Source organism: Dipodomys merriami, unplaced genomic scaffold (genome assembly GCF_024711535.1).
Source record: "Dipodomys merriami isolate MVZ:Mamm:240054 unplaced genomic scaffold, mDipMer1.0.p SCAF_31, whole genome shotgun sequence".
NCBI lineage: Eukaryota > Metazoa > Chordata > Mammalia > Rodentia > Heteromyidae > Dipodomys > Dipodomys merriami.
The window spans coordinates 13,887,298-13,900,245 of record NW_027204604.1 but is presented as its reverse complement, the minus strand read 5'-3'; the positions used below and the strand labels follow the sequence as shown (position 1 = coordinate 13,900,245).

Sequence of the window (12,948 nt, the reverse complement as noted above, 5' to 3'; positions counted from 1 at the left end):
AGTGGAGTGCCTACCTAGAGTGAAAAAGCTAAAGGGCTGTGGCTAGGCCCTGAGTTCAAGCCCGAGGAGGAGGAGGAGGAGGAGGAGGAGGAGCAGGAGGAGGAGGAGGAAGAGCAGGAGGAGGAAGAGCAGGAGGAGGAAGAGCAGGAGGAGGAAGAGCAGGAGGAGGAAGAGCAGGAGGAGGAAGAGCAGGAGGAGGAGGAGCAGGAGGAGGAGGAGCAGGAGGAGGAGGAGCAGGAGGAGGAGCAGGAGGAGGAGCAGGAGGAGGAGGAGGAGGAGGAGGAGGAGGAGGAGGAGGAGGAGGAGGAGGAGGAGGAGGAGGAGGAGGAACCCAGACTTCAACCTAAGTCAGCTTTCCATGTCCTTAACCAGGATATCAACTTCCACAAAAGGATGCTAAAGGGCTGGTCCTAAACCAGAGGGAGGCCCCACCTTCTGGGAAGCCCCAAAAGCTGAATACTCAGGGGAATGAACAAGGGAGTCTGGTGGGAATGGAGGAAGAGACTCTGATAATGCCAAATTCTCCAGCCAGAAGGCCCAAGTTCAGGGAGGGAAAATGTTTAAGGAAAATCAGACATTTTCAAACCCCAGATCCAGGTCCTGGGTAGAACCCAGAGGCCCCAACAGCTCCAGGCGACTCACTCCCTACCTCCCACCACAGCCTTGGCCTCTGCGTCCTGGCCTGCACCAGGAACACACTTCCCTCCATTTCTGTCTCATGAGGAGCTGCTCCTCCCCAATCCCCAACTCACTCCTTTGGGGCTAGGGAGCTTCTTCAGCTAAGATCATCTGAAAGATATGTGCCCTGGGCTCTGCTGGAGAAAGCTTGCTTTTCCCCCTTCCCTGGGGTTTTCTGAGCTCTAACTTCTTCTGCAACAAGGAAGAGCAGGGGCTTAAGTGTAGTGGTTGTTAAATGTTTAGCAGTGGAACCTAGTCTCCCCCATCTGAATCCCATTGAAGTAGATCAAAGCTCAGCTGATCTGGCTAGAGCAGGGAGAAGATAGTGAGGCATTTTGTGGGCTCTGAGGCTCGAGGAGTTGGTAAGGAGAGAACGAAGGAGGAAGCTAGACCTGGCCATGACTTTGGGCCACTCTTCAGCACCTGAGAGGGCAGACCTCAGCCTCCCCCCTGCACACACTGAGGGTGTCACTGCAGGAGACCTGAGGTCCCACCTAACCCAGATCTCCCATGTTGGGAGACCCTAGGGAAGCACCTGCAGGTGGGAGGGCTGCTAAGACCAGGCAGAGAAATGATTAACCAGTGTCTGCCTAGTGCCAAGGCTCTCAGACCCAGCCCTCACCCCCTGCAGACAGGCCTGGCCTCACAGATCACCAGGTCAGCCCAGAGAGGAAAGGAAAAGGCTGCTGACCAGGGAAGCCAGCTGGTCAACTCACCATCGCCCCTACCCCAAGGCTAGAGGATCTGGATTTCTATGTATTGCCCTGGCCAGGCTGCAGGCTGGCCCTCAGCTCCTCCTCCTCACACCCTCCACTCGGGCTGCCCCAGCCTGGGAGGCTCGGTTGACAGTGACTCACACACAGCCTTTCCTGCAGCCCGCTGAGGCTTGTTGCTCATTCAGGGAACGGGAGCGGTCCTCTGTTCCAGGCGCCTCACCAGGGTGACTGTTGGCAGCAGCTGTGTCTGCCCACAGGGTTCCGTGAGGGCTGGAAGCCAGGCCAGGGGCCCCTAGGGCAGAGCTGGCTCCCCAGGGCTTCCTTGCCACTTAGCCTGGACATCCCATGGGAACCTGGCCTCACCCCTGCAGGCACAAGGCTCCAAAAGTCTGTATGAACAATGGCATTCACTCCCATTTAAAAGTTACACACACACACCAACAAACATACCTAAACATGCTCTCGCACAAAATCACACATAACCCACCCAAAAAATGGATACTTCTGAAGAAGTATTGTGTGGTATGGATTTTTAACCTAATATGATAGGAGGAAGATCTTCAATAAACATTCAAGCTCAACATACTCGAGTTTCAGCAACACAAGAATCTACAGAGCACACAAGGCATCTCACTACACAGGCCATAAACACGCTCGCCCACACAGCTGGCCCTACGCACATAGCTAAACAGGCCTCCATCGGCCCAGATGTGTCCAGACACCCCCACCCCACTGGCCCACAGGCAGAGTCCAAGGGCTCGATTCTCAGCCCCACCCTCGGCACAGACCTTCCCTAGGGTGTGTCTGACCTCTAAGGCAACCTGGGCTCCTTTTCTCAAGCACTGGTTCTCCCCGTTCTTCAGGCTTACTATTCCCCTCCGTAAGACCTCTTGGGCCTCTGCACTGGAGTTAGCAGACAACTATGTTTTGGGGTAGGCTGGGGTCCTGTGCTGGCCCCAGCCCCAGGAAAGCGAGCTGCTGGGCAGAGATGGAATCGGACACTGGAGAGGCTCCCAAGCCCTTCTGAGAGGAACAGTAAGAAAAAGGAGAGATTCTAAGTGCTGGCAAAAGTGTGAAGGATGTCTTGATTGGGAAGGCCTGAGATACTCAAGCTTCTAGGGAGCTGCTGGCTGCACCTGCAGTGCCAGCCCTGTCCCCACTACAGGCCCAAACACCCACCTAAAAGATCCAAGAGGCCAACTGTATCCTGGCTAGAGCCTGAGGAAGGAAAGGAACAGGGCTCCAGCACTGAGCCACTTACACCAGCCTCCAGTTCCTTAGCACACAGGGGGTGGGGGGAGGGAGGAGGTAAAGAATCACCTTCCAGCAGTTTCAGAGAGAGGTGGGGACAACTCCAAGAAGAGTCACCAACCACCAGGTGGGGAGGGGGTGGGGGGAGCGTCCTTCCCTCCCGTCTCTGACCCTGTAGGCTGTCCCCTGACCCCTGGCTTACATGTAAAATTGCAGCACACGAGGATCCCAGCCCAGATGCCACCCCCAAAATACTAAACTCAGAATTTGGGTCTCCCTGGGTGGAGGGGGGGGAGGGTCGGTTTCCCTCAGATCCCATTCACAGATCCCTGCTCAACTGGCCCTGAAGGAGGGCTGACCCCGTTCTTACTCCCAAAAGGAGGCGAGGGACACCTCCAGGAGCCACTCTGGGATTCTGTACCCCGTCGATCATAGATAGCTTCTCTCAAGAATGAAGTTGAGGAGCAACTCCTGACCCATCAAAACGTTCCCACCCGGGGAACTGTGCCGACTGGGGAGTAAGTAGTTCCACCCTGCCACCTGAGGGGTCCCGAGCCGGGCCCCGATTCTCGATCCAGCCTCGGTGCCAGGCCCCGGCGGGGAGGGGCTCGGAGGGAGAGGAGCTCCGAAGTCTGGCCGCGGACCCTAGCCCCAGGCCGGCCTCGGGTCCCGGCCCTGGTCCCCACACAGCCCGGCCAGCGACCACGCTCACCTGGACAGCGCCGACCAGTCCTTCCTGCTGACCGACATGCTGCCGAGCCCCCGGCCGCAGCGTGCGTGCGCAGTGCTCCGCGCGCAGTGCTCCGCGCCCGCCCGTCCGCCGCGGCCGCCTCACCTGCGGCCCCGCCCCGCGCGCCAGGTGCGGTCACATGGCCGCTTATCTCACCGGGCTCGCGCCCCGCGCCCCCGATCTGAGGCCGGGAGCGACCGGAGCAAAGCAGGGCGGATCGCCGTCCGGAGCACGGAGCCCCGCGCGCACCGGAGCACGCGAGCCGGACCCGGAGCCCCGCGCGCACCCGGGCACGGGCCCGACCCGGAGCCCCGCGCGCACCCGGGCACGAGCCCGACCCGGAGCCCCGCGCGCACCCGGGCACGAGCCCGACCCGGGCACGGGGGCGGCGAGCCGCACCGACGGACTCCGCGGCTAGCGCAGCCGGGCTGCGCGGCGGCTCGGGGCCGGGGCGGGAGACTGACTTCCTGCTCAGAACCAGTCGGACCAGCTTGGCGCTGGGCCGCCTCTCCCCGCCGTGTCTCGGCCCGGAGTGCCCCGGAGTGAGGCTGGGCGGGCGGGCGGGGGTTACCCGGGCACTGGAGTCAGGCTGATATCCCTGCCTGGAAATCGACTTAATCCTGAGAAACCTAAGAGCAGGAAACGAAGCGTAAAAGTTAGAGCAAGTATCGTAATCCACCCCCCCCCCTCCCGGCTATCTGGACAGCAGGCAGCATGGGGGGGGGGGAGTTCCTGGAAACTCCCTTTGCTAGGTTCCCCCCTGGGGTCAGGACCACCCACCCCATCCCCCCCCCAGACCCCACGGAGGTGAACAGGAGTTGTCATTCAAACAAGCCCCATAGAAAGCCAGCCCCTCTCAAGGGGAGCCTCTGAGACTCGAACCTGCAAAAACGGGAGTGTCCACGGCTCTGAAACCCAAATGTGCCCAAAACACCCATCTCGCTCCCTGATACCAGGCTGTGGGGTGGAAGAGTGGACATAGGTGACTGGAGCTAGAGCCCTAAAGAGGCCTGAGGCAGAAGGGCTCCCTCTGGGCCCAGGGCGCGCCAGGTGCTTCCCATCCAGGAACCTGCCAGCGGCTGCCCGGGAGGTGAGGAATCGTCTTCACTCGAGAATCAAACAGCGTGGAGCTGGACACTGGTGGCTCACGCCTGTAATCCTAGCAACTCAAGAGGCTGAGATCTGAGGATCGCAGTTCAAAATCAGGCCAAGCAGGAAAGTCTGGAGAGTCAGTTAACCAGCAAAAAGCCAAAAGTGGAGGTGTGGCCCAAGTGGCAGGGCACCAATCTTGAGAGAAAAAGCCTAGGGACAGCTCCTGGGCTCTGAGTTCAAGCCCTAGTATCAGCAACACATGCATGAGCCGCTGCATTTCCTGCCTATAGAGAAACAGGCCCAGCCCCCTGCCACTCTGGCACTGGATGAATGGGAGGCGAGCACAGCTACCTGCATTTTCATTGGCCTCCATGCCCAGCTTCAGCCTCTCTTGGTGCTGATCCAAGCTAGTGGTCTTCAGAGCCCTCAAGCTCTGAGACCTCACTGCCTCAGTCAAGCAGAAACCACAAGCATCCAGCCAGCCTGCCAGGGTGCCTCCTTCCTACACACCCCTTCCTCCAGGAAAACTTCCTCACATCGCAGCCAGACAAGGGAATCAAGGTGGGGCTGGAGACTTGGCCTTGAGCCCCCCTTCTGCCTGTTAGAGAATTATGTGATTGGAGAGAAATGCCTCAGTTTCCCCTTCTGTGAAGGGAGAATGTCGTTCTGAAATCTTGTTCTGTTTCCTTCCAGGTGGTGGAAATCAAGTGACTTCTCTCCTAGTGACCCTGAGTGATCCTCCTGAGTGTGGGCAAGCCCAAGAGTTTTCAGCAGAGGCCAAGGCAGGACCCTGAACGGTTTGTTCTTTTCCAAGGAAAAAAGAAAAGGGATTGCTTGGTCACTGACCCTGCACACACTGATAGTATGGTCCTGGATACCTGGTACAGCCAGGAGAGCCTAGTCTCCCGGGAGCTAGCCAGTGTTCTCATGGTTGGTCAGGGTTGGCATCTCAGCAGAGGAGGAAAAGCATTCCAGGTTATTTGAGGCCTGACCCAACACTTGATGAAACCAGGGGGACTGTCAGGTATCTAAAAGCCCACCCTCTCTGTGAATGTAAAAACCCCCATATGTGGGAGGTTGGTATGCAGACAACTCCCCAAGCAAGGAAAAGTAAATTAAGTTTCCAGTGAACTCATTGAAGGCAGAGAGTACACATACCAGATGCCAGCATCTAGTGCTAGATTTGTGCTTAGTGCTACATCTGTATCCATTTGCTAGGGCTACGGTAACAGAGTGTCACAAAGCAGGTGCCTTTAAAACAGCAGAAGTTTATTGCCTTCCAGTTCTGAAGACTAGAAGCCTTACACCAAGCACTGGCAGAGCTAGGCTCCCACCAAAGGCCCAGGAGGAGAAGCCTTGCAGCTCCTGTGCCTGCAGCTGCATTGCTCCAGTGTTACGTCACACGGCATCCTCCATGTCTATGTTTCTTTCTTCTTGTAATAAAAATATTAGAAGGGGCTGGGAAGTTGGCTCAGTGGTAGAGCGTTTGCCTTGCATGCCTGAGGCCCTGAGTTCGATTCCTTAGCACCACATAAGCAAAAAGAAAAAAGCCGGAAGTGGTGCTGTGGCTCAGGTGGTAGGGAACTAGCCTTGAGCTGAAGAGCTGAGGGACAGCACCCAGGCCCAGAGTTCAGGCCCCACAACCGGACCAAAAAAAAAAAAAAAAAAAAAATTAGAAGCCTGGTACCGTTGGCTCATACCTATAATCCTATCTACCTCAGATCTGAAGATCCAGATTCAAAGCCAGCCTAGGCAGGAAAGTCTGTGAGACACTTATCTCCAATTAACCACCAACAAGTTAGAAGTGGAGCTGTGATTCAAAGTGGTAGAGCACCAGCCTTGTGTGAAAAAGCAAAGGGACAGTATCTAGGCCCTGAGTTCAAACCCCAAAACAGGCACACGTATGCATGTACATACACATGCAGAAGCGTGCACACACACACACACACACACACACACACACACACACGCACACACATTAGGTAGGACTCACCTAATCCAGGTGACTGTATCTGCTACAAAGACCATATTTCCAAAGAAAATCCCATTCAGGGATGCCATATTTTTAGGGGATATCATTCTACCTGCAACTGTGGACAAGTGGCTTTGACACCAGTGACACTGCCTCAGTTCCTGATCTCAGAACATCCCCAGTCTAGCAGTGAAGACATACACACACACACACACACACACACACACACACACACACACACACACACACACACACACACGCACTATTTCTTTATAGTCCACAAAAGAAATGAAGGGGCTTGAGCAAAGGCAGCCTGGAGGAGGGGAGGAAATGTCATTGGCCAGAGCTTTGAACAACCTGACCCTTCAGGATCCAAGTGACTGATTGTGGCTGGGGACTCCCCTCTCCCTGGTCTGAGAGACTGGGTAAACACAGATGCTGTTGAGGAGATTCAGCAGGTGACCTCTAAGGGTCTCTCACGCTCCACTCTGTATGACTCACACTTTATTGTGGTGCTTCTTGGTCGTGGGGCTGTCTGTGCATCGTAAGCTGTGCACCAAGCCTCCATGGGCTTCTGTGCCTTTGAGTTTAAGGCTGTTGGTGTGCCAGCTCAGGAGACAGCTTTGCACTGTGCTGCCCATGTACCCTATGGCCAATCCTGGGTGAGGAGGCAGGGAGATCTGTATCCGAGCCTGCGTCCCGGCCCCCAGCTTTTCTGGAGGAGGAAAGAATGTTCTATTCACCTTGTTATCCTCTCATGCCTGGCGTGGCTTCTACTCAGTTAGGATTTGGGAAATTGCATTCATCTGGTTTGGGAAGGCCAGGAGAACCTGGAGAATATCAGAACCACCACCCAGGGTGTCCCGGGGAGGCGGAGTCAGGGAGAAGCTGAGATGAAGCACCCCTAAGCGTCCAGGACCCTGGGCCTCCAGGGTCCAGCCTGATGTGGAGCCTCTGCTGCCCTGAGAGTTGCAGGCGGAGTGTGAGTGGCATGCCCTCACGAGGTGGGCACCAGCAGTCACACTTCGGCATCAGGAATGGTCTCAGCAGTGCTTTTGGTTGGTTTCTTGCTTGCTTACTTGTTTTCTTACTTCCTTTTTAATATAGAAATGGGTTGGGACTCAGCACCTTGAGTTTGCTAGACAAGCCCATTACCACTTGAGCCACACCCCAGCCAAGATTCACAAATTGCAAGAAGTTACCAAGAGAAGCAGCAGTACATCTCCCAACCCTCAGAGAAACATTCTAAGCACTCACAGGGAATATCTTAAGCCACAGATCGTACCTAGCCTTGTATATTAATTTTTGTCCTATGCTCACCTGTAATAAGGTTTAATTTATACCAGGGCACTGGTGACTCACATCTGTAATCCTAGCAACTCAGGAGGCTAAGATCTGAGGATTGTGATTTGAAAACAGCCCAGGCAGGAAAGTCCATGAGGCTCTTATCTCCAATAAGCTACCCCCAAAAAGCCAAAAGTAGAGTTCTAGCAGAAGTAATACAGTGTTAGCCTTGAGTAAAAGAAGCTCAGGGACAGTACCCAGACCTGAGTTCAAGCCCCAGGACTGGCACAAAACAAACAGTTTCATTTATAAATTAGGTAAGAGATTAGCAATGATAACTAGTAATAAAGAGGATAGGGTGTAGCTCAGTAGGAAAGCAGGTGCTTAGCATTCAAGAGGCACCAGTTTCAGTCCCCAGCACCAAAATAACAAGAACAACAACAATAATAATAATATAGAACAATTTAAACATACACAGTGATAAAACTGCCAGCTACATTACTCCTGTGCTTTGGGGCTATTATTAAGAAAAACAAGGACTACTTGGCTAGAGCACTGGGCTGCACAGAGTTATCTTCTAGTGGAAAGTGCTAAGTGATTGGCAAGGAGGAAGCATGTATTAAGTGCACACTCTGCAAATAGACATGATTTGTGTCCTGAGCAGGATAGTGCTAAGACTTCATCACACTACCAGAAGAGCGTGCGATTTAAACTTTAGGAAATGTCCATTTGCAGGACTTTCCACTGAATGTTTTTAGACCATAGTTGAACACAGGCAACTGAAAACATAGATAGTAAAAACTCTGGATAAGAGGGATTCTGCTAAACAAGAAAAAATGGAGCATCGCATTTGTTTTGCTGAAGAGGACAGCCTTAGGACGAAAGGGAGCACTGCACGATTCTTTCCCAAGTATTTTGCATATCCTAGTTCTTAAATTGAATGGCTGGTATCTGCGGTGTTGCTCAATGGTAGAAAACTTGTCTAGTAGGCACAGGGACCAGGGTTCAATCTCCAGCACTGCCAAAGGAAAGAAATAAAATGAATGGTTGTTAAATGGGTGTTCACCTATCATTCTTTAAATGACTGGACACACATTTAAAATGCCAGCAAGTGCAGATCACTTCCCCAGGGAGAGTCCATAGGGCATGGCTTATCAGAACTGGGAAGCCCCTGGGATCCCCCTGGGATCAAGGACAGGGGAATTTCAGTATTTCCCAGTCAAAGGTGGGCAAGGGATTGCCCTCTCCCCCTCCCCCTCCCTCGGGGTTCTGAGGCACCCCAGAGCAGATTCAGGCTCCAGAATCTCCCAGAGCAAGGACTGGCAGCTTCTTTTCCAGAAAAGCTAGAGTGGAAATCTGGGGGATCCCCAGCCCCAAGCAGCTGACCTGAATGTCACCCTTAACAGATCAGTTCTGTTCCTGTTCTGTTTTTGTTCTAAGCAGCTACTAAGCCTATAACATCATTGCAAATAGAATCCAGGGCAAAAGCTTGGGATTTTTTTTTAAGGTGATGAGCTTGGGGGGGAGGTTACTTGGGTTGTTTTTTTTATAATTTAAAATCATTTGTGTGGGTGTGTGCACACATGGGACTTGAACTCAGGGCCTATATGCTGTCCCTGAGCTTCTTTTGCTCAAAGCTAGCACTCTCTCACTTGCCACAGCTCTACTTCCAGCTTTTTGGTAAATGATTGGGAGATGAGAGTCTCACAGACTTTCTTGCTTAATCTAGATTCAAACCACGATCCTCAGATCTCAGCCTCCTAGGTAGCTAGGATTAACCAATGTGAGCCGCCAGCACCTGGGTCCTAATAACTTTTCATCATTTGATAATTCTCTTAATAATATTTTTAATATGGATACTGGAAATAGTGTTGTCAATTACGACCATGAGTAAACAACAATTACAGGTGGTCATGGCAGCACATACCTGGAATCTCAGATACTGGGGAGGTAGAGACAGGAAGATAAAGCCAGCTCAGGCAAAAGTGCAAGGCCCTTCTGGGGGGAGGGGGGGAGGAGGAGAACTAAAAAAGCAAAAGGACTAGGGGTGTGGTGGCATATTGTTTTCAGAACAAAAGAGAACACTTTCTCCTAAAAACATGTAATTTTAGGAAAACCTCGCAGCATCTATGCCCCGGTTTCCTCGTTGTGGAGCAGAGCAGTTAGAACTGGGATCATGAAGAACCATCTGGAGAAGGCCCTATGGCTGCTTTCCCCATAGACAAGCCAACAAGCCAGGCCGGGGCACTCACGAACTCCCCCTTCAAGTTCGAAGGGCACCCGGGACCCAGCTTCCCCCAGCCCTGGCCAGCCAATGAGCAAAGCTACTTGCTAGCCCTGGAGCCTGGCAGGTACCAAGTCAGGAGTCAAGACAGGCAGGCTGTTGAGATCCCCCAGCCTCAAACAAAAATGAACTGGAAGCCCAAAGTTACCTCAGGAGACAGGGAAACCTCTGCCCTAACCCCATTCCCAGATCTGTGACCTTGAGCACAAGGCTTTCCCTCTCCACACCAATCCTACAGGACTATCTCGGCTCACCCTGCTCAACCTTGACCTTGGAGCCGCCACCCCAGCTGAGGAGTATGGCCCTGGGACGGGAGAGGCCCCTGGTCTCTCCCTGAGGTCTGGCAGTGCCTGGGGATGTCTGCGGGAGGACAGTCCTAGTGGAGTCAGAAGGGAAGCATCCGTCTGCACTGGTCCCAACGATCAGTCCCAGGCCTCAGCAGCGTGGTCACCCACCTGGAACACCACTGCCCCCAGAGCTGCCCAGCCCAGAGCCCTGTGGGGAGTGTGACTCACTTCGCGGGGGGCCATTGGAGCTAATGTTTAACTTGCCCCTCCTCTGGCAGGGCCCTTTAGCCCCAGCAGCTCTGAGCACAGGCTCTGCCCTGGGTGCCCATACTGCTAAGTAAGTGGGCACCTGGGGACAGGCATGTGATAGGGGAAGGGAGACACAGCCTCTGGCCTCCCGAAGCCTCTGTGACAGGCTGGATGACATGCTGAGAACTGCGGCATCCTGCCTAATGGTTCCTCTCCAGAAAGAAGTTCCAGGTCCCATCTCCAGCTTCTGACAAAGGAGCACCCACCTGGCCGGTACAGGCTGGCTCTCCACAGAGGAGAACCAACCCAGGCCTCCACCCCCAGTCCACACCCCACTGTGGGGGAGACTGGCTTTGCTCATTTGGATATTGTGTTGACCTCACTTGAATGGGTTTTCCCTTTGGGGAAGGAGGACTGGAAACTCCACAGTGTATATTCAGGGCCCTGAATGTACCCAAAAAAAGGGCAGCCCCAAAGGACCATGGGCCTGGGTTGAATGTGTGGCCTGTAGCTGTCAAACTCTGTATCTGAGAGTGATTAGGCTCCATCCTTCGGAAATAGAAGATAGTCCTATCTACTTCTGAGGCTTAAGAAGGGGCACGGGCAGAGTCCTGATAAACTATTTGACATGATTTTATTATTATTACTACTGAAATATGTTGCGCTTGCATGACCATGGGAAGTCACTAGCCTCTCTGTTCCTCAGGGTCCCCTCTGCACTGAGGATGGTCACTGTGCTTTGTCCTGGGATAAATGATTGCAGTGTCCACAGCCATGCCTGGCATGTAGTGACGTGCTGTGCGTGGGAGCTGTCTGTCAGTGGGAGGCCCCTGGTAGCCTCCTGGGGCCAGGCTGGGTCATGCAGACCTCCACGAGGAAGGAGTCAGGATACTCCAGAGACCAAGTTCTGAACCCAGGCCCTACGTATTGCTACAACTACAGAGCCCCCCACAGAGCCCCAGCTACCACAAGGGCCCCTGGGACAGGTCAGGAAGCATTGGTGCCTTCACTGGCATCTTCAAGAAGATAGATCCGAACACTGGAAGCAGCAGCAGCAGCAGCCTGATGACCTCCAGGAGTCCTCTTGTTGGGCCCTGTGCCCTTTCCTGGACAGCCATAGGCATGGGTGTGTTTAGCGCCCGTCCCCTCCTCCCAGGGGCCCTCTGCACCCATGTTGACTTTGAGTCAGTCTCTGTATTTGTCTCCAGCTTCCCCATTTATTAGTCCACTGGCAGGCTGAGATTTGGTTCTAGAACTTGGGGCCCGTCTCTTGCTAAGGGCTGGGAAGAGGTAAAACAGAGGCCTGCTTTGGAGCCACGCCAGCTGGAAGGAGGCCTGTGAGGCAGGGCAGGGTGGGTTTTCTTTGGCTGCCCAGGCATGAAGCCTCACCCCATGCTCTGTGGCAAGGACCAGCCCTGTCAGGTTCCCCAGCTGCATGGATGTGACTTGGGTGTGTCTGGGCCTGAGGGGGTGTGTGTGTGCACGGCAGGAGCGATCTTTGCACACCTCTACCTCTGTCCCTTGACCTGTTTGAAGCAAGAGCCCTGCTCAGAGTGCTACCTCCCTTGATGTATCCCAAGCTGCTGGACTCCACTGTTATGGTGCCTGGAGGGGACTGGTAGAGTGAGCCCCGCAGTAATGGCAGTAATCAACTCTGCACCAGTCTTTGGCATGTATGGTGTAGAACACATGAGGATTCAGGATACTAGCAAGGGTGAGTGAAGGGGGGGCTGCTCAGCTCAACCCTTCTACTGGTCCAACGCTGAGCAGTAGAAGCCAAAGGGTTCCAGGGCCCTGGACCAGCCACTTCCCTGCAGGCTCAGCTCCAAAACCCCCATAACACAGCCCTGAAAAGGCCTAGAACTTGAATCTCTGCTCCTTAGGAGCACACACTGCAAAGATGGGAGGCAGACCCCATCTCTTCATTCCAGGCTTAATACCCCTCACCACGCTTCTGATCCAGATTTCAGTGAGGTGGAGAAAGGCCTTGACCCAGAAAACGGATCTCTTGCTGCTGCCCCACCTTGGAGAAATAAATCAGTCCTAAGGAATAGACTAGGACCGAAGCCTGCTGGGAAGTAATGGGGAGGAGAGTGGAAGGGCAGGAAGGACTTGAAATGCCCCAGAGCCAGAGGTGAAGGATGGAGACACCTGGTGGCCAGGCTTGGAACTGCAGTGAGTACCTGTGACAGCTAAAGTGGCCAAGGAACTTGATGAGCCTGGGTGATACAGGATTGACAGGACCCTGTCCTTTTAGCCCAGAACAGCTGAGTACATCTGCCAGCGCCAAATGATCTAAGTTTGTGAAGATTAGGGAGCATGAAATCAGAAATGGAGATGCCTTGAGCCAGGGAGGTGGTGGGGAGAGGGGGAGTGAGTGGTAGGGAGCAGTAGGCTAGGCTCAG

At 54.0% G+C, this 12,948-nt stretch overlaps 1 protein-coding gene and 1 long non-coding RNA gene across 3 annotated transcripts in view; one reads left to right on the top strand and one right to left on the bottom strand.

Annotated features, from left to right (window-relative positions):
- Positions 1 to 3,571, bottom strand: part of LOC138841195 (troponin T, cardiac muscle) — a 33,279-nt gene extending 29,708 nt beyond the window's left edge. Inside the window, exon 1 of one of the 2 annotated variants that reach the window (XM_070041848.1) lies at positions 3,358 to 3,571. In XM_070041848.1, coding sequence (XP_069897949.1) covers positions 3,358 to 3,395 — 38 coding nt within the window. In that variant the 5' untranslated portion in view covers positions 3,396 to 3,571. The remainder of the gene's footprint in view (positions 1 to 3,357) is intronic. The other variant, XM_070041849.1, reaches the window with a different exon arrangement.
- On the top strand, positions 3,031 to 5,809 carry LOC138841197 (uncharacterized). The gene is made up of 3 exons (XR_011376344.1): positions 3,031 to 3,163; positions 5,161 to 5,264; positions 5,751 to 5,809. It is a non-coding gene; the product is annotated as an uncharacterized lncRNA (long non-coding RNA).
- Positions 5,810 to 12,948: the final 7,139 nt, after the last annotated feature.